The sequence below is a fragment of the Anoplophora glabripennis genome, unplaced genomic scaffold (assembly GCF_000390285.2).
Source record: "Anoplophora glabripennis isolate ALB-LARVAE unplaced genomic scaffold, Agla_2.0 scaffold32, whole genome shotgun sequence".
Taxonomy (NCBI): Eukaryota; Metazoa; Arthropoda; class Insecta; order Coleoptera; family Cerambycidae; genus Anoplophora; species Anoplophora glabripennis.
The window spans coordinates 1,406,225-1,428,906 of NW_019416220.1; the positions used below are offsets into that span (position 1 = coordinate 1,406,225).

General features: G+C 33.0%; 1 protein-coding gene across 2 annotated transcripts in view; it reads left to right on the plus strand.

Annotated features, from left to right (window-relative positions):
• LOC108906272 (plexin-A4) overlaps positions 1-22,682 on the plus strand; it is a 93,289-nt gene that overhangs the window by 13,019 nt on the left and 57,588 nt on the right. For both annotated transcript variants that reach the window (XM_018709488.1, XM_018709486.1), the window contains one exon: positions 4,088-5,246. In XM_018709488.1, the coding sequence (XP_018565004.1) occupies positions 4,125-5,246 (1,122 nt within the window). In that variant the 5' untranslated portion in view covers positions 4,088-4,124. The remainder of the gene's footprint in view (positions 1-4,087; positions 5,247-22,682) is intronic.

Genomic DNA, 22,682 nt, shown 5'->3' on the forward strand with positions numbered 1-22,682 from the left:
TAATTCAGAGATGAAAAATTCGCTCGTCATAAATTCAAACAGATTTGATTCCATAGAATCGCTGGCTAAATATTGCCGAGCTGTGGCAAAAAATGAGTTTGAAAAAATATCTCTCACGTTATATTTTCAAGTTGGGACACCCTGTATATATTTTTACGAAAATGTGCTGAACTTAAATAATATTCGTGTGTTTTTTAGTTTTCTGTACTATGTATATTGTAAAATATTTTTCCAAGATTTAGTACTTATAAAATTATAAAACTAGCTTTGGATGATATAACTCCGTATCAATAAAAATTGACTTACTTTTCAACTTTTTTTCACTTTTCAAGAATTAATAGAAATATATTTCAAGCTTAGTTTTGACAACGTCGCATTTACGGTGTCGCTAACACTAGAAGAAGATTAACTTGACTGTATTGCCTAATTATTTATTAAATCGAATGATCTATTATTTTGATCTAGACAATTTGAGGCAAAAATGTTCGAGGGATTTCCTGTTAAAGTCGGTAAATTGACACAAATCTAACTCCATTCACACAATCGTTCAGGTGATTGTGAAATATTTGGTGTTTTTTGGCGCAACGAATTATTTGTTTTGAAATCATTATATTAGATTTTTTATATGAACTGGTCTAACGAAATAGTTTGTAAGCAGAAAAACCGATTATTTATTTAAACCACCATTCTCCCAGATTTCATTTTTTAGAAGCATTTGGGCCCAACCCACCAGAATAAAGGCCCTCGTCACTAAAGTTGATACTAATAATGTTTTTTTTAAAATAAAAAATCAGCGATATTTTTTAAATAATAATGATTTTTATTTATATATTTTTTAATATGCTTGTGCTTTATTGCTTAATTTTCATTTGTTGCACTTAATAAAAGTAATTTATTAAATAGTTTGATTTATTTAGCTTAAAAATCGACGATTTTTAAGATTTTTTTACACATCACTGGGCAAAGCATAGGCAAAGGTAATAAAGCAGAATTAAATAAATTAAATGTAATTAAATTTATAGTCAGCAATTAATTTATAAATGTGCAAGTCTTTTTAACATAAAAACGGTTATTTCTTTATAAAATTACATACCTACCAAATTAATTAAATTAAATTATTTAAGTATTAAAGTAAATTAATTTTTACTTTGTTTCTTTTAATAGATATTTTAATCGTATTTGTCCAACGCTTCCTTATTAAATAAGTTGTTTTGGAATAAAACTATGAAGAGATTTTCACTCAAAAATCTACACGTCTGACATTCAGTTCAGTAGATTTAGAATAGATGCTGCATTGGTAAAAATTGATTAAGAATGGACGATACCACAAACAACCACCCATTGCGTTGGAATAATATGAAAATAATTTTGTATAATAAATATTTGTATATAAATCAACAATTTATAATTTATTAAATCACCGCCAGTGTTTTTTCAGTACGTAGGTACAACACAAATACCTGTGTTGTCCCTTATTGCCACATTTTTATAGAGTGTGTCTCGATGAAAAGTAACACAAAAAGTTCTTATTAACCAGGGGCCAATTCTGACTCCCTTGAGGATGTTGATCTTTTTTTTAAATACCTTCTAAACCAGTTGAAGTATCAGTCCCCAATTTGGTATGAGTTTATTCCTATTGACAACTGATGTGATGAAAAATAGGTTACGCAGAACCGACTTTTTATACCTAGCTAGGTACATTAAAAAATATATAATATGTTATATGTATACAGTGTGTCCCGTTTTTCAGGTTAACACCTCTGAAAATGTGAAAAGGCAGTGGACTTTACGCAAGCCAATTTTTTTACAAATAGTACCCTGAAGGGAGGTTATATTCTACTAATCATTTTATTGATGTAACAAAAGCCTGGCCTACTACGATTTTTTAAAGGGGTCGTTTTTCCAGAAAGTGGTATTAGGCAAAAAGTGTTATATTTATAGGTCTGTATTTTTTCTTTGTCCGGTTGGTAATTGTTTTCACTTTCATAGCAATCTTTGACCTGCTTATTATAATTTTTGGTTGTCTAATTTTTCGAAGTTTGGCACCACATAAAAAAACACTCCATAGACATTTGTCGTTCAAATTTGGTATATGGGTATTTTGATGGGTGTTGAATAGCCTGGAAATATTAACTTTTTGATAAAAAAATGTCTAATACTATTTTCTGGAAAAAACGTCCCTTTCAAAAAAATCGTAGTAGGCCAGGCTTTTGTCACATCAATAAAATTAGTAGCATATAACCTCCCATCAGGGTACTAGTTGTAAAAAAATTGGCTTTCGGAAAATCCACAGCCTTCTCACATTACCAGAGGTGTTAACCTGAAAAACGGGACACACTGTATATTCTTCTCAATTGGAAATGTTAAGTTATGAGTTTGTAGTATGAAAAACTGATGGTAACTGAAAAAATTATTAATTTTGTAAAATTTTAATAAAGGACACGGTTTTCGAGAAAAAATGTATCCTTTACAAAAAACAACACATTCTAGAAATCTCGATAGCGAATTTTAATTAGAGAATAATTTGTAGAGATAATAGGAAATTTTGTATGTGTTAAGTTCTGCACCCTTTATCTTTAAAAAAAATGGGATTGATTTTCAAAAGGAACCCATGACTGTGTAGAGAATCAAAAGAGATTTTCAACGATATGCAACCCTTCCTATTTAAAAATTTGGAGGGGATGTTTACCCCGCTCAGGGGATAGCAGTTAGAACCATCTAATTTATGCAAAAAAATGTCCCCCTCGCAAACAAAATCGACGGGTTTTTGCGTTTTTCCAAAAAAAGTTTTTCCTAGCCGCTATGGGCTCTGTTACGTTTTCGTTGGGCCATCCTGTATGTATATATATGTTGGTTAGAAAAAAAAGTAAAAAATTGCATAATTGATACTTGAATAACTTGGCATAACTTTGCAAATAATGATTAAACCAAGGTTGGCATGATATATATCACGATATTTATTCCTTGATATATATCATGATATTTATAAAAATTTAAATAATGATTCCTACTGGTTTAAAGTTGTTAAAATTGTTAATAGATGGCAGAAAAAGTTGGAAAATTGACATTTTTATTTAAATATAACTATCAGGTAGAAAAAATTAAAAAAGAACATATTGTTTGGATTTGGGACAATTCAAATACACCAGAGCCTTTGCCTGAAGAATCATCGGAACATTCCATCGATTCTGACAAATCCGACGCTAATTTACCATTGATACGTTTAATGCAAATTGGTTAGTTTTCGTAGTACCTAATATTCACGCAAATATTTTTTATTAGTTTCAGAATTTATATTTATTTTTCGTTCTTGTCTTTGATATTTGGAATAAAAATATTTACCTAAATAGTTTCTTAATTTTATTTCGCTACTATAATATTATACACAAACTAATTAATTAAAAAAAAATAAATATCAAGACTTGATGTATATCGGATATATGTATATCAAGATATATATCTGATATTTGATATTTATATAAAATATCATGATATTTGCCAACCTTGGAATAAACTAAGGATATTGACTGTAACTTTTCAACCTCAAAGTGTCGTAAAGAAACCTTGATTTCAAAACGCGGCGATTTTTTTCCCTAAATTTGTCGTTTTTCTGAAAATGGATTTAATTAGTAACTTTTCACTGCTGACGTTAAAAAATTTTAAACTACAGATCTGAAAACTAGACACCTGAAGCTTCAATATCCTTTTTTTTTCGGATTCTCTTTACGGTCATTTCCCTCCAAGTTACAGCTCTTTGAAAATCACCCAGAATTTTGAGATTTTTTTAATATCCATTAATTTATGTGCCTAGTGTAGTTATAATTAATCTGTATTGTACGTAGGTAATAAAAATTCTTATTTGGTTCTAATTTCCGATTGCACCAGTAATATGAAGGAATTTAATCATTTTTTTACCAAATTATATCTAAAAATTGTTTTCAAAGATTCGACAAGAAAAAATACAAATAGGAAATAAAGAAAGCACTTTAAAAAATCATGATTTTTTTTATCAAACCTGCCTATTACTTTTTAAATTATACTTTAAACTGGAAACAAACATGTTAATAATTTTTTTTCTTTATTTCAGGACCAAATGACGTGAAATCTAAAGAGCCAGTGCCGCCATGAAGCGGTCGTCGCTATTGTTCGTGTCATTGGCCTTGGTGTTGGCCACAGCAAATTCATTAGTGCAACCAAAAGAAATAATAAGAACTTTTTCGGAACCAATGGCGCAAGCGTTTAACCACCTCGTGGTCGACAAAAACACGGGGAGGGTGTACATAGGAGCGGTAAACCGACTGTACCAACTCTCTCCCGACTTAGATTTGGTAATATCCGAGGAAACTGGGCCGAAGATGGATTCCGACGATTGTTCTGTCCTCGAGTGTAACACCGCTATAAACAAGAAGATGACTGACAACGTTAATAAGGCTTTGGTGATAGATTATACGACCACGAGACTGATATCTTGCGGGAGTCTTTTTCAAGGAATCTGTTCCGTCAGAAATTTACACAACATATCCGATGGAACTTTGGAAGTGCGGGAGGCTGTCGTCGCGAACAACGCTACTGCCTCTACCGTAGCATTTATTGCTCCTGGACCTCCAAATCCCCCAGTATCGCAAGTGATGTACGTTGGCGTCACCTTTACTCTGGGTTCACCATATAGGTCCGAAGTACCGGCGGTTAGCAGTAGATCTTTAGACAAAGACAAAATGTTCGCCATCGCTCAAACGGCCGTAACGACGGGCACCAGAATGTTCGTGAACTCGTTAGCTAGAGAACGTTATCCAATTACGTACGTGTACGGTTTTGCATCTGAGGGTTTTAGTTATTTTCTAACGACGCAGATGAAGCACACAACGTCGAGTCAGTACATCAGCAAATTGGTTAGAGTTTGTCATGACGACGAAAATTATTATTCTTACACCGAAATACCCATGGATTGTATCAGTGAGGCGCAAGGTGGTAGAAAATATAATTTGGTCCAGGCCGCCTATGTTGGTAAGGCGGGTTCAGATCTGGCTTCCGATTTGGGCATAACGGCCCAAGATGACGTTCTGTTTGCCGTGTTTAGTGAAAGTGATCCTGTGATAGCTAATAAACCTTCCGATCTCTCCGCGCTCTGTGTGTATTCGCTCAAAGCGATACGGAGGAAATTTATGCAGAACATCAAGCATTGCTTCAGTGGAAAGGGCCTACGTGGCCTGGATTTTATCTCTCCGAGCCATCAGTGTGTATCAACGGTGAGCTTTTCTATTTATTTAGCAAGTAATATTGTGTAATGTTTCTACTGAACTACGGATAGTGTTTTAAAGGACCGTATAGTAGTCTAAAAAAATATTTTAATAAAAGATAAAGGACCTGAACAACACTCACGCAAAAATACGTAGCTCATTTATTTACTAGTATAGTCTTTCCGGTCTCAATTGAAGACCAAAGAGCTTGACGGTTTGTACCAGGTTCGGTCGCTACGCAACAACTCGGCATTGAAATATTTGAAAAACTTGTTCCCATGTTTATTTAGCCATACCCATATATAGGTCTGGTCGACCAGTTGAAGAATGCGCGCGCGGACAAACGGCAAACAAACACAGCCGGACTGGGCGACCAGCCATAAATTTCAGTTGTCGACTAATTGCCTAGCAGTGCAGTGCACCAATGCGGAATTTGGTGTGATTCAGGTAATTTCAATTTATTATAGGCACCTTCTATTAATCATTCATACTACAATTGCGAAAGGGAGAAAATTATTTCAACATGGCATTTTGTAGACCTTTTGAAACTGAACAAAACGAAATACCGCCAGACAATATTGAATTAGTAGAACCGGTTGTTGATGAAACAGATTTAGAATTTAAAAATAAAGATTTACATGTTCAATGTCAGCGGCTCAATATAAATTTTTACGATTATTTAAAAAAGGAAGAAAATGAAAAACCAGATAATTAAATTATAAATAGAATTCACATATTAACTAAAGTTTCAGTGTCCACAATTTTTCGGGTTATTAAACAAGGTGTCATTGCGTAAAGAGGAAGTGAAAATAAAAATTTAAAATTATTGACAACATGACGAGAGACGTAAAATTGAGGACATAAATGTTGTTGGCCAAATGAACAAATATAATAGAAATTTTCTACACATTATATACAAATTTTTATTATTTTTTACCTTTCGCAGAAAACTTTTTTAGGGACGCCCATGAAACTCATTAACTTTTATTGCTAGGCGTTTTTATACATGTTTAACTGACATCAGAAAGACTATGCAGGACAGGACTAGTATATTTTGGACAAGGCGGTTAAAATCAATGTTTTATTGATTTTAGACGACCAGTTCAACTCAATAATGACAAGGTTGGTCAAAATGAGTTTTATATAAGAAAAAATTATTTTATTAAAACAACAACAGGCATGAAGATTTTACTACTGGTAAAAATTAAAGGAACAAAATATTTTCATGAATTTTTTAGTGATTTTCGAAAGGCTGGATCTTAGTGAAAAATGGTCGTGTCGAGAACAAACAAACAATCATTTAGAAGCTTTAAGTCTCTAATTTCAAAATCTTTAGACAATAAATTTTTTTGAGCTACGGTTATCGAGCAATCAAAAGAAATAGGTACTTCGAGAAAAATTTCCAATTTTTTTTTCAATTTGCATTTCTTTAATTCCTTTCTGAAACATTGATCACTTGGAACAGAAAAACGGTTTAATGTATCCACTTGCCAATTTACAGGGTTATTTGCGAGTACATTGATCTGTAAAAATTTCTGTCAACATTAGTCTTTTGTAAATTAGCGGTACTTAGATTTTCTAAAAAACAGTCATTTTTTACATTTTTTCCAAATCGATGTGAAGGATGAAAACAAAATTTTTTCTTCGAAAACTATGACGGGTCCCTGCAGAGAATTGGTTCTAGTTTTCAAAACAGCCCTTGGATTTACTGTGCAATAATTTCTTGTAGAGATATCGATTATTAAAGACAAAAGTGTTATTTTTCATTCAACCGTCGATATCTGGACAACCAATAGTCGCACGGAGACCTTTCAATGATCAAATCAAATCAATAGCTGAATAAATAAACTCCTCTGTATTGATTGAATTTTAAAAAATTTTTAAATTGTTTCATAAAAGCATCCTGCGGGGTGTGATTATGTTTATAGTACCTGTATAACTTCTACTTTTCATATAAAACTTTTAAGTTCCACATTTCTATTGCCTAGATTGGGTATAAACGAAAACAATGAGAATATACGTATTCTTTTGGATGCTACTCTACATTGCGTTCCTTTCTGGTAAATATCTGTTAAGGCTGGCCACATGCTGCGTTTTTCGGATCCGATTTCCGATTTCGTTTACCGAATTAATTATTACCCGACGACAAAATATGCAGGATGTTTTCTAAACCTTTCATAACTTCTGGAGGTTATTTTAGCAAAACGTATTTTAATTAGTAAGTACCTTTTCAAGGGTTTTATTTCGAGTGTCTTTCATATTTTTTCTATTTGCTTCAGAAAACCATGAAAACATGATTTTGTCCCAATGTTTCCGTTTTTCTTTTATTCTAATTCGCAATAAAAAAAAATATGTAATTGGAAAGAGCAAAACTTATTTAGTAGATGAGCTCCTTTTCTAAATATAATCTAACAGAACGTGCAACGAACCGAAAGGGCTAATGACAGAGCATTACAAAGTCCTAACGAAGAATGGGTTCATTCTTAGCGTTAGGTAAAAAATCGATAGAGTGGAACTACTACACTCATGCGCACAACATTCCCTGCTGGATGTACTATACAGGGCACAAGTTGGCTGGTAAGTCGACGTATTCCGTTGAGATCATGGTAGTAGAACTCGTTTGTAATCAATTTATTTATAAGTACCTATATTTCGAGGTACATTGTTTTTAAATTAATTTAACCATCAACAACGTTGTACAATATATTGTGAGTTGTCTATAAACAGCGGATTCATTCAGTTTTTGAAATCAGAGTTGTTTTAGCTCGTTTCGAAGGTTTTTTTTTACGTTCCGTAAAGCTGGCAATGTTCCAAAGTTCCATACCTACATTCCAAATAAACTTTCTCTTTCTCACTTTGGAAGCCATTTCGTCAATGCACAACGAGGCTTAGTACATGACGTTCGAAACAGGATTAACAAGATATTGCACAATGTAACCCATAAAATACAATATCTTCCTAGTTGCTTAACATACAGGGTGACCCCAAATAAAGTACAAAAAAAATTTAGAAGGTGATTCTACTTATAAAAATGTAAGTCCTATAATTTAGAAGTTTCTGTTATTAAAGGTGTTACATAACGTCAAAGTTATGTTCGTAGTTGATATTTCGCCATAATCATTTGTGAATGAAACGGCATCAAAAACGTCCTGTACTAAATATCGTTATGCCTTGAGTTCACATACAATAGTTTCCAAAGAGGAAGAGAGAAAGCTTGTTTTGAAATGTGTAGAACTTTGTAGAACATGGCCAATGTTAAAAATGAGTAGTACGGTCAGTTGCCTTTCAAGTACGGAGAAAGGTACCCCTAAGCTGAACAGAAGCTATTTCTTTAAAAAACTTAATTGACGGTCTTGAGACCGCTTTAGATGTATCAGGTTTATTTACAACTTTAAATTCTTTCCCCATTTTTTGTTGTTGGAACTAGAAAATGAATTTTTTTTTAAATTCAGAATATCCCAAAAATTATAGGTTTTTCCACGAAGATAAAACTATAGCAATATTCAAGTAATACTTCAGTACTTGATATTTAAATATAAAGAAAATGAATTACGTCACATAGGTACCGTTTGCTCTCTCAATTTTTTTAAATTTTTTTAATAAATGCATTTGTTAAAGTAATTTATTAAATAGGTACCTATGTAATTGGAATTACTCTGCTCTTTTAGCTTAAAACCAATAAAATTTATTACGAAATAGAATAATAATATTCAGCAGGTCTCTCCATATATGGGGAGAAAATATTTCCTTAATATGACTCGAACTGAATCTAAACTGATGTTTTTTTCCGTATATTTTGTTGTCACAACATTTCGCTAATAGGTCGATCTTTATGTGTTCTGAAGATAAAAGGATATAAAATTATGAAAAGTAATTAACATTTTTAAATTCGTAAACTAAGTAGAAACTTGCGTAAATATGTAATTAATGACAAAATGCCTTTATACTGAATACAAACTTGTGCTTGTATGTCGATAGATGAAGTGACAGTTGCTATTTCACTCTTGCTTTCTCTTAATTGTTAGGCGGCCTTCAGAATAGCCCCCAATAATTTCTCTTCGATGTTTGAATCTTGCGTTAAACTAAATTAAACCTTTCATGTAGTCTTTCCAAAGTCAGTTGAACACGTATAAAAACGCCTAGCAATAAAATTTAATGAGTTTCATAGGCCTCCCTAAAAAAGTTAAAAAAGTTTCTGCTAAAGGTAAAAAATTATAATAATTTGTATATAATGTGTAGAAAATTTCTATTATATGTTCATTTGGCCAACAACATATTTTAATTATTTATGTCCTCAAACAATTTTATTATATTGATGGTAAATTTGATGCCATGTTGTGGTGTAATAATATTAGTAAACAAAATATCCCTCTTATTTCTCCCTTTCGCAATTGTAATATCAATGATTAATAGAAGGTGCCTATAATAAATTAAAATTACCTAATTCACACCAAATTCCGCATTGCTGCACTGCACTGCTAGGAAATTTGTCAACCACTTGTCAACAATTGAGATTTATTGCCCAGTCGTCCAGTGCAGCTGTGTTTGTATTTCGTTTGCCCGTGTGCGCATTCTTCAACTGGGCGTATACATTTCTACCACCTCCACGTTTAGTTCGACCAGACCTGTATATAGGTATGGTTAAATAAATATGGGAACAAGTTTTTCAAATATTTCAATGCCGAGTTTCTGCCAACCTTTTGATTCTTCAATTGAGATCGGAAAGACTGTAAGTATTACTCCTTATAATTCATAGGCCCTGTAAATAAAGATGGACCCACCATTTTAGTTTTATAATTGGACATGCTTTATGCTCCTAAAAAATAAATAAAGAATAGTAGTAAATAAAACAAAATAAATAATACATAATAAAAAGCAGAAAAAAATCATGTTATTAAAAGAAATTTAAATAAAATTAAAAAATATGTAAAGAAACAGCATCAGTAACTACTATTATAAATAACTGTGGCTCAGGAAAAATTGATGAAAGGGCATAAAAAAATATTTATTAAGGTCTAATGCTTTTAATAAAATGTACACTATTGTACATTGCAAATGAGTTATCCTCGGAGTTATCTATAGTACATACTTAAGTCCTTCTTTTTTAATATGGTATGTAGTATGTACCAGGTTCGGTCGCTGACGCAGCAACTTGGCAAAATTGAAAAACTTGTTCCCATATTTATTTAGCCATACCCATACACAGGTCTGGTCGAAATAAACGTGGAGATGGTAGAAATGTATATGCCCAGTTGAATAACGCGCGCGCGGGGAAACGGCGCACACAGACAGTAGAATTGGGCGACTGAGCAATAAATTTCAGCTGTTGACAAGTGGTTGACAAATTGCCTAGCAGTTCAGAGCAGCAATGCGAAATTTGGTGTGATTTCAGAAAATTTTAATTTATTATGGGCACCTTCTATTAATCATTCATATTACAATTGCGATAGGCAGAAATAAGGGGCATATTTTGTTTACTAATATTATTACAACATGACATTTTGGAGACCTTTTGAAACGGAACAAAACTGAATTTACCATCAATATAATAAAATTGTTTGAGGACGTACTTAAATAATTAAAATATGATCTTGGTCAAATGAACATATAATAGAAATTTTCTACACATTATATACAAATTATTATAATTTTTTACCTTTAGCAGAAAACTTATTTAGGGACGCCTATGAAACTCATTAAATTTTATTGCTAGACGTTTTTATGCACGTTCGGCTAACTTCGGAAAGACTATAACTGTCATTATACAAACAGAAAAAAAAAAAAGTAGTTGCCACTTCATGTTCTTGTAATTGCCACTGATTTATATTATACTATTATTTAAATTGTTTCTGGGAACTCCATAAGTTTTTGCAGCTGTGGAAGACGACATATTGCTGCACGCAATTGTGCCAACTTTCATTTCTTTTGAGTGTATTGGAAAAACTTTTTGTTTTTGTCTTTGCATACATTTTCACTTGTAGCAATAATTGCCACTATTTTTAACCAGTAATTGACATTTTAAAAGGAAGATAGAAATACTGTATATTTAGAAATCTTCAACCATATTATTACCAGATGGGTATAATTCATATTCAAATAATAAAATAAAGCTAGTATTACAAGTATTTTAAATTATTTTTTTGAAATTTTCTTTGGTAATTGCCGCTAATGTCAATTATTGGGTTTCCAGTACTTGCCACCTCCTTTAAATGAAGATCAGCATTGAATGATTATGGATAATTAATTAATACAGTATTTAAATAAATATATTATTATAAAGTATATCGTAGCAATTACTGGTTTTACCCTACTAAATTCTTTAATTGTGATATTTAGTAATTAGTTCATAGAATATGGGTGTCCCAGAGAACTTAGATCGTGACTCGGGCACAGACTTCCATGATCAAAATGAGAAGGTTTGTCAACGGAGTGAGCTCCTACAAAAATTACCACACTGTATGTAATTTTCCTATTATTCAAGAAATAAGGATTCCTGGATTAAAAAGTCTTTCTGTGGCTCCAACCTTTCTGGGACACCGTATATTATACAAGATGTTCCAATATTTCGCGTACATTGAAGTGCCACAACAGGACGATTTAACTAAACTAATTGCGTAAAAGATTGTTGTGGTCGAGAAAAAATATTTCGTGAGATGCTGTTTATGAGGTGAAAAAAAAGAGAAAACAAAATTTAACTATCTCTGGATCTTTTGAGTTTCCTTTTGTTAATGCTCATGAAGAAATCGACCTACATAATCTTGCACTCGCCTAAAACATATTGCAAGCTATTATTGCTTGATTATATCAACGGCTCATTAAAAATTTAACATCAGGAGATAACTATAAACATTTCGCTTCGTGGCGAAAAGAAAGCAACTAATTCTGTGGAAAAGGCTACGAAACTATACAACTTAGAAAATTATTTAAAAAAATGTCAATTTTTTTCGTACGGCCACCAAAACCAAGTGGTGCATATCTTGTCTATGATTTTACCATCAGTTCCAATGTTGTAGCTTGTGCCGTTTTCGAAAGAAATTGTATCTGTTGACGTAATATTCGCTCCTTAATCAAGAACCATAGCGAAACTAATTTTACGCCATGTTGTCACTGAGAGTAGATATTTTAAGATTGTACTTTGCCATTAAAAAATATCCACAATATCCGTTTTAAGTTACTAAGCAACTCGCATACAATACATATATACAGAGCGATCCAGGTCCTTACGCCACAAACTCCTTTTAAAAATGTATTTTCTGATTGGAACCTAAGACAAGGCAGGACAACGTCGTCATATTTAGTTCGTGTATTTCCCATTGAGTCAAGGAAGTGTGTCAATTTTTTTTATTCATTTCATGTTTTATATAGGAAATAACAAGTGGCTGTCATCGAACATCGAAGGTCTTTCAATTCTCAGTGATTTTTAGATGAACTATAGAAACAAGTATAATCTCCATTTAACAAATATTTATTTGTTTTATTTAAAAAGAACGTTGCTTGAATTCGCGAACAAATTCTTTTTTTGTTCTTGCACTGTAACATTGATCTTTTTGTTAGCACAACATCGCTATAATTCTGACAAATATACACAATATACGGTGTGCTAGCCGCGGTAGACTGTGTGAAAGAGGAAAGGGACTGACGTATTTGTTATTGTTATCGGGGTTTTGTAAGCGGGAAGATGTAATAAGCGGAGTTGTTGAAAGCCAACAGAAATGCATCTGTTTGAGGTACAAAACAAAACGAAACAAAAGTAGTACAAACAGTGACCTACTAGCGAACGAGAGTCTATGCCTACTTCAAATTTTTCAAAGCAGTCAGACTTGGTGAATTTCGAAAGTATACCTAACTTCGATAATCCGGGATAAAACTTTTCGAGCGCAGGACACAAAAATTTAAATAATTAAGCACTTAATATTAAATTTAAAAAAAAACAATCGTTGTCCTTTATAATATTTACCTGTTTGCTCATTGTTTAACATAGAAAACTGTGAAAATAAAACGGGTAGAAATTGATCCATACCCGTTTGAATTTTTTCATGATCAGTACATTTACATTCACAGAAAACGGAAGATGTATAAAAGGACGCCAACGATTACAAATTCGTAACCATTAAAATGATTGTGTTATGTGAAAAAGTGGCACAAAATGTATCAACTTTTTAATTTTACAGAGCTTAATAGAAACGGTCTACGCGGCATATCTGAACGAACGCAATGGTCTCGTTGATATTAATACTTTGTTTTTTCATTTTCCGTAAGGACTTAACCCCGTAAATATGTTTTCAAAAAACTAGGTCGATAGCTTTAAAATTAACTGTGATAACTAATTTCTAATTCTTAAAATATTTGAAACGATTCAATCCGTTCGCATTGCATTTGTGACGTCACATCACTCGACTGACTCGACTCAACAGCTCTGTTAGCTATTGTCTCTTAATTATTTGTGGTGTAGTTTAAGCTTTTCTCCATATTTATGGTATAGCTTAAGTTTTCTTTATTAATATTTTTCCACCTGAGAAATAAAAAATTAAAGAAATCTTTGTGTCATAAGGATCAGTTAAGGGTTATTTTTATTAAACTATTTTTGCCTAACTAAAAATCGTGCATTGAAAATAACATAAGTAAAAAATAGGCATCACTACACTTCAATTGAAGACTGGTGTGAGGAGAAGATAACATTTTTTTTTGTTATATTTCTGCAGATATAGGTTTAAAGGTCTACAATTAAGTTAACGTTTCGAAAAATCAATATTTTTATGTTATTAAAATCTGTAATGACGTTTTTAATTTGGTTTGTTAGAATGTGGTTTAGCCGCTAACGAGTTGTATGGTCTTTCTGATCTGATTCAAAGACCAAAGAGCTAGGCGGTATGTACCAGATTCGGTCGCTACGCAACAACTCGACATTGAAATATTTGAAAAACTTGTTCCCATATTTATTTAGCTATACCCATTTCGTCCCTATTATCACGTAGAGGCGTATGTGTATGTCCCTACGTGATAAGAGGGACTATATACAGGTCTGGTCGCCCAGTTGAAGAATGCGCGCGGGCAAAGGGCGAACAAACACAGCCGGACTGGGCGACCGGCTATAAATTTCAGTTGTCGACAAATTGCCTGGTGCAGTGCAGCAATGCGGAATTTGGTGTGATTCAGGTAATTTTAATTTATTACAGGCCCCTTCGATGAATCATTCATACTACAATTGCGAAAGGGAAGAGGGATATTTTGTTTACTAATATTATTATAACGTGGCATTTTGGAGACCTTTTGAAACGGAACAAAACGAAATACCGCCAGACAGTATTGAATTAGTAAAAGCGGTTGTTGATGAAACACATTTAGAATTTAAAAATAAAGATTTACATGTTCAATGTCAGCGTCTCATTTTAAGTATTACCGATTGTTTAAAAAAGGAAGAAAATGAAAAACCAGATAATTAAATTATAGATAGAATTCACACATTAACTAAAGTTTCAGTATCCACAATTTTTCGTGTTATTAAACAAGGTGTTACAGATCATTGCGTAAAGAGGAAGCGAAAACAAAAATTTAGAAATATCGACGACATGACGAGAGACGTATTCGACGGACAATTTATAATTTCTATAAAGTAAATTGGGGACATAAATAATTAAAATATGTTGTTCAAATGAACATATAATAGAAATTTTCTACGCAAACTATTATAATTTTTTACCTTTGACAGAAAACTTTTTAGGGACGCCCATGAAACTCATTAAATTTTATTGCTAACCGTTTTTATACATGTTCAACTGAATTCGGAAAGACTATATAACGTCACAACGTTGCTTGCGTACGTTGCCCCACTCTCCGTTTTATTAATTATTTTGAGGGAGAAATTGTTGAAAAAAGTTTAGATGATTTTTTGCTTGTTAGCTAAATAAGCTCATTAGAAGCATTAATAATGAACCCTGCTCGGATTGGATTCTCATAGAAATGGTCATGTCCGTATTTAAAGTTAAAACACACATTAATGATTCATTGATTTGCACAATAAAATTAATTGGTTTTGTATACGCGTCAGCGTGTTTTTGACGGTGTGCGGTCTCGATTAACAGTTTTAATAAGTTTGGATGCAAGGTGCTACTTTTGGAAATATAACCTGCACTATTTAAAGATAATACGGATATCGAAATACGTGGGGGTAAAATAATAGGGGTAGAATTTCGTCTCGTCCACGAGATGGAAGGAAATAGCGGCTGAAACTTACACATGTCTTCCAGACATTGTCAATCCACTTCCTTTTCGCCTTTTTCTGAGTTCATTTTTCTGCTTTTTCGTCTCCCTACGTTCGTATTTCAATCCTGATAAAATTGGAAATTGGAGTAGCTATTCGATATTTTTTATTAAAAATAACTCGTTTAATTTTGAAGTGAAAATAAATAAGTTACCTCCTATATTAAATTCGAATTATATGCTTTTAAGCCATATTCTGTAGGAAAATTAAGTTTTAGTGAAAGTAAGTATTTTTGTAAATGGTTGAAAAATATTAATTGGCAAAACATCAAATATTATTAATTGTAAATTAAACAGGGCAGTCCCTAAAATAGGTATATAGGTTTATCAGTATTATTTTTTACAGTACAATATCGTGTATTTTTTGTGAATTGTATTGTGTATTTTTTCCATATCGACTTCCATATCCGATTCTTGCCAGCATATTTATCCACCTGTTGCGAACAGTTTTCTTTTAGCATGACTCCTAAATATTGTCGAAAGTGAAATTGTAAAGTAAAATTAAATTTTATAGAAATATTAAATAGTTTGGTTATTTACGATGAGAGCTTTATTTTTAGTAGTTTAAGTAAAGGTAATACTAAACATTTGGATGTTATCCCAAGCAGCACGAAGCGGTTACATCTTGGAAGTTTGTAACCTTTACTAATACTTTACTGTAACAAAAATAAAGCTTGCTTAAACGTTTAGATCAACAAAGTGGGAAATTATAAAACTGTTACGGAACGGCGCAGTGCCGATGCCGTTTAAAGAAACTCTTTAGTGGCAACACTAAACAAATAACCTTAATTATTTTATTTATTTATTTAAAAACTTCATTAACCGACCTTTAAGACTCATCTGCAAAACTTCATATAGTTATACAATAGTCGATACCATTTGTTTTAATATTTCGTTTAAAAACTTCCTTAAAACTGTGTGCTACTGTAAAATGTAAAGCTGTATGTTAATATTGTTCAAATTTATGTTTTATTACAAATAAAGGGTAAATTTATTCACCCTTCGTCTCGCACTTCGTGCTAGACATAAACTATCCTTACTTCAGTAAGTTGTATATATTATTTTAGTTAAATAAGTAAATATTTAGCTATACAATGTTCATTATTAGACATCGGAAACTTTATGGCGACAATCAAATAAATGAACAGTAGTAAGTAATCTACATTTTGCTGCTAAGAGGCAATACGCGTTGTGGTAGCAGAAATAGACTAAATCTATGGTCAAGTCTTGAGCCGCTCTATGCTCACGATACAATGCTACTCACTTCCAGAAAAAAACGCTATACATAGCAAGCAAAGCGTTAAATTCACTCATACACTCACAAACGGGAATGCATTGCGCGACCAACGTCCATCGGCAAAAACCTGGATTGTTCCCGGCACGCCAGGTGGACAGGGCAAGCATTAGGGTATCGTTTCGAATAAATTGATCGATGCGAAGCTTCAGATTAGAGGCAGACACGTACATGTTATTATAGTACAATAGTGGGACCTCGGTAAATGTTGAAAGGTCATTTTCGTTTTTGAAATGACCGATCGCCGAAAAATAGACACTACCCCCTTTTATTTTATTTTATTCAATACACTGTTCAACAGGTACTACCCAATTATAGAACAGGGATTTTACAGACAATAATAAAAGAACTACATTAATTACAAACAAAATTGAAAGGAACAAAAAAAATACAGACCCATCAAAAAAAGAAGGAAATAAATAAAATATATGCATTAAATAATACACATAAATGAAGTTCAAAATTGCATATTTGAAACTATGTACCAGACATTAAAAATAAAATATTTTTAAGTCACTAAGGCTGCGATTAAAAATATCTACTGAATTTTTATTACAGTTGTAGATTTCATAAAGTGGTGAATGTTTGAGTATATTAGTACTAGGAGTTGGTAAATGTCAAATCATTATGCAAATACTTTAATGTACAGTCTTTCCGATATCAATTGAAGAACCAATAGGATGACAGTATGTACCAGGTTCAGTCGCTGACGCAGCAACTCGGCATTGAAGTATTTGAAAAACTTGTTCCCATATCTATTTATCCGTACAGGTGGTAGAAATCTATACCCCAGATGAAGAATGGGCGTGCGGGCTAACGGTGTTACGCCCTGTTGCTTTGGTCGACTACGTCATAAATTTCAGTTGTCGACAAGCCGCCTGGCAGTGCAGTGCAGCAATGCGGAATTTAGTGTGATTCAAGTAATTTTAGTTTATTATAGGCACCTTTTATTAATCATTCATATTACAATTGTGAAAGGGGAAAATAATATTATTACAACATGTCATTTTGGAGACCTTTTGAAACGGAACAATACGAAATTTACCATCAACATAATAAAATTGTACATATAATAGAAATTCTCTACACATTATATACAAATTATTATAATTTTTTACCTTCAACAGAAAACTGATTTAATGGCGCCTATGAAACTCATTAAATTTTATTGCTCGGCTTTTTTATACATGTTCAACTGTTAAAATATGTATATGTCACGTGACAAATTAGAGCAGCAGTTTTGTTATTAACAAACTATCAGGGATAGTTTAGTTGGAGTACAGAAAACATTAGATATGTGAAAGGGTTATTGTTATCTTTCAAAGTGAAACAAGGCGACATTTTGTAAGATTTTTTAATGTCTTTTATGAATTGGCGTTGAACTCGTTGGTAACTAAAAAGGTTTTGGACAATTTTATAATTAATAGGGGCGTTTTAATTTTTTTACGATTTGTTTACGTTGGTGCCGAATATTGAAAGTATATTAATTAAAAATATAAATAAACAAGCTTCGAGAAAGTTAAACTTTCACCATTATTTTAATGAACAGCGTGATCCTCTGATTTTTTTTGCTCATTGTTTCCAAACATCCTATACGAAGGAATAACGAGTAATTAATTGGTTTTAAAAATATGCTGCCAACATGATAATTAATATTTTATTAAGAATACGTATGTTATCAGTTATTTTCAACTGAGTCATTTCCTTCAGTTAAATTGTCAGTTAATATGTATTCTACTTAATTCTTAGAAATAAATCAGTACAACTGAGGACAACAAATTTTGTTTTACTTGTGTTCGTTCATAAATTAGTTTTTACTTGTGCGGCATTTGTTTAAAATCAACTGAAGTAAATGTTCAACAAATTCCAAAAGATGAATGAAAATATCTTGAATATTTCAATAATTACGTGAACGATAATTACTGTGTTATTTAATTTTATTTTTGCTTTGTTAACCTATGTTTCCTTCGCCCAGTGCTGTACATTTTTTTCCACTCTTTTAAAATGGTTCATCTGAATAAAAATTGGTCTGTTTTCTATTTCACTTCAGTAGGAAATAGGCAACCAGGTATACCCGGTAGTAAATACGATCAAGTTTTCACATTGTTTCATTTTGAAGAGGTGGCATTGTCGATTTCTTTTGTGGCCGCCATAGCTAAAAAGCGAGCGTCGCATCCCAAGGACTCCTTTAATGTATACTTCCGATGTCGACTTCAGACGGTAGCCTCATTTTAGTACTTGCGAAAGGGTTTCGATAGTCATCCGTCTGATGAGAGTAACAATGGGCAGTATGAATAAAAAGGATGTAATCCTTTAGCTATAGGAAAATATAGCGTTTACTTAGCATTGTTTGAATAAAGATCGAAGCCAAACCTTATACCCCAAGTAAAAGGTAATACTTTAAGGAAAACTATCATCTGCTACTTCCGGGAAGTAAACGCTCCATTTGAAATGAGTAAAGCCAAGGGTCTACTTCTCACTTGAAGTAATTGTTTTCCAGGGAGTCCTATGCCTTAACTAACCTCATTGAAATTATCTGGGTTCTTTTTTGGATTTCCATTGCTCTTTGTAAAGTCTTGCACAAGGTCTTTCTCTCACTAGAATTATGTGCAAATAGGCAACCAGCAATACATTTTTATAGATTTTATTACAGTTTCAGACATTTTTGCCTATTCTAACGCATATTTACTATAAAATGGAGTTAGTTTGATACTCCAATTAGTTTTTGTTGTAAAGAAATTTGTATTTTGCCAATTTTTAACAAAAGGCATCGTAAATTACAAATTTCTTTCTCCAAAAATTAACAGGAGCATCAAACTTACTCCATTTTATAGTAAATTTGCTTTAGAATGGGGTAGAAAGTCTGTTATTTGTGCATTAATTCATATTTAGACAAACTGTAATAAAATCTATAAAAATGTATTGCTGGTTGGCTATTTGCGATAGAACCCTATATCTACTCTGTGCAACTACCACAACCACTCATTTATTTACGTTTAAGCGACATTTAGGATTGAAGTAGGTTGGGTTCTCAGTCACACTAAATGACGTCACAACGCGCTCTTGATAACGAGACAAAATTTAAATTCTGCATAATTACGTTTCCAATGTCTATAATAAATTTGTAGCATTAATAAAATAAAGTTGTTGGTTTTCAGTTTTAAAAGAAATTAAATTTCAATGCAAGTTGTTACGGCTTTAGATACGTAATCAAGAAAAACGTATGAGTTAGTATATAGTCAAATACACAGGGTGTAGCGTGTATAATCTACAAAAATTAAACTACAGCTTCCTAACGATATTTGTAATAGAAAAGTCTTATACGAAAATGTTATATTTTTACGTTTTTTTTTCGTAAATTACTGTTCAATTATTGATCAAAATATTTTCTCTGGAACGGTCCTGTCCGTGTGCTGTACGATGAGTTACGTGCTGTAGACCAACCGCGTAAACAAATCGTCGTTGAAGATAGAAAGATACTTCTCAATTTTTGGGGAATTTTTCAATGCAAAAGTACAAATTAAGAAAATAGATATTTAAAATAAAAACTGATATTTTCTTATTATAATAATTAATAGTAACTACTATCTTAATTGCTTTGTCGTTACTGCAAGAGTTCGCAAAGAAAACCACATACGTAAGCATCTGTAGTTGCCAACTGCGTGCACTAAACAAACTACATTTAAATATGGAACCAAATGAAATAAAACTTGGCATTTCTAGAGAAAATGTTCAAATTGATCCCCATTAGCGCGGATACAGGCATGGCATCGACGCACCCAATTTTGGCGAATATTTTCCCAAATTTCCAGGTATTCCCCTAATTGTGTCAGCAGCTTCAAGTATACGGTTTCACAATTCTTCCACCGTAGCAACTGGAGCATTGTAAACCAATGACTTCAAGTGACTCCAAAGATAAAAGTCTATTGGAGTTAGATCGGGGGACCTAGGTGAAGAGGACCAAAGCGTCCAATCCATCGCTGAGGAAAGCGTCGTTACTTCTCGAGTACTGTGTGGAGGAGCCTCATCTTGAAGATAAAACATGCGTGCCCAAACATTTATCGAGAACCGCCTTTATTCCATGGCTAGAAATTGGCCTCAATGATTTGGGATCGAGGGGGATTATCCCTCTTTATCCTGCCTCATCTCGTGTAGGCCTGGACAGCCTTCGTAGGAATTGAGAACTGATGTTGAAAATGAGTTTCCCTAATCGCGTGAGGATTTTCATCGGCCCATATATGCATATTATGGAAATTCACTCCGTCAGGGGTAAATGTCGCCTCATCTGTTACACAAACATAAGCAGGAAAGTCTACTTGATTGGCACATTGCCGTAAAAAACATCTGCAAAAACGCATTCGTTGATCACAATTCGGGGGTAAAATCTGTTGAACTGGTTGCAGATGATAGGGGTGCAACAACTGGCTCCTTAAGATGCGATGTACGGTACGAGATGAGGTTCCTACTTGCTGTGCGAGTCGTCTAGTACTAATTGTGGGGTCTTCGTCAAGATTTTCCAACACTGCATCTTCAACATTAAGGTTCACTTGCTGACCACGTCATTCTCCTCAAGGAATAGCACTTCCCGTATCTAGCGGCCGCTGAACACACTGTAGGATTGTATTTGCACATGGGGGGTGACGTTGTGGCCATCGTTCCCGGTACAACCTAGTTGCCGTGAGCGCATTTTCTCCGGCTGCACCATACACTAACACCATATCGACACGTTCCGAAATAGTAAATGCATTGTTTTGCCGGTTCATTGTAAAACTAGTTTGTGCACAAACTAAAAAATTAAGCAAAGTAAAAAATAAGAATCTCGTTTTTAATGTAATCGACACTCTATTCTTATTTTTTACTTCTTTATAAAAATTACACTGTCACTATCGTGGAATTACAAAATAAAGACATTTGTCTGGAATCTTTCACTTTTTAACACTGATGGGGTCGATGGACGATACCTAATATTTAATAATTAAGTGAATAATGAATTCAATACAAATACAAAATCAGTCGACTACACAAATTTTTTGACAATTCCTACCTATTCCTACCTATTAACCTATTCTTCTTTTAGTATTACTAGTATTAGATTATACCGACTTCAATTATAAGGTTGCATCTTGGGTCGCATAAAAACATTTCCAAAGTTTTTAATAAATAACACAGGGTCGGCCTTCATTTTCGTTGAATAAATGAACTTTAATTTACAAAAAAAAAAACGCGAAGATAGAATTTTTTCGTATAAAAGTTTTCTATTACAAATATCACCAGGAAGTTGTAGTTTAATTTTTATAGATTATACACGTCACACCCTGTATAGTTCTCTTCTATAGCCAAATATATTTTCTTCTAAGCTAGATATTTCAAAGAACCTGTAATTTAAAACGCCTTTGAAGTGGCTCACAACTGATGCAGATATGTATTTGTCAGTGGGGCGTCCCTGAATTAGCCTCTGTTATTTACATTATGTACGATTTACTGTCGGACATGAACATACGTACAATGAACGATATGTAACCTTGCTACGTGTCAAAATTTGTCGCGTACAGTTGAGACAAAAAATATTGTCCAATTTGCCACCTGTGATTTACTGAAGAAATTGTAGTAACAGTCGTTTCGAAGTCACCCGATCCGGCCGTTCTGATTCGGGGTCTGATGTACGACAATAAAGCGGCGACGATCAGCTATGGGGACTACATACTTCCCTCGCTCATACATACCAGCCTGATCGATACGCTGTAGGCTGTATCTTTCTGCAGCATTCCCGGTCAGTGAGTGAGGTTTCGGCTAAAGTCGTGGATTCTCGACTACATCTGGTCGATGCTCGTCGGGAGGTTGTGTTCGGGAACGTTATCGCAGTGTGTAAATTCAACAATTCTTTAAATTAT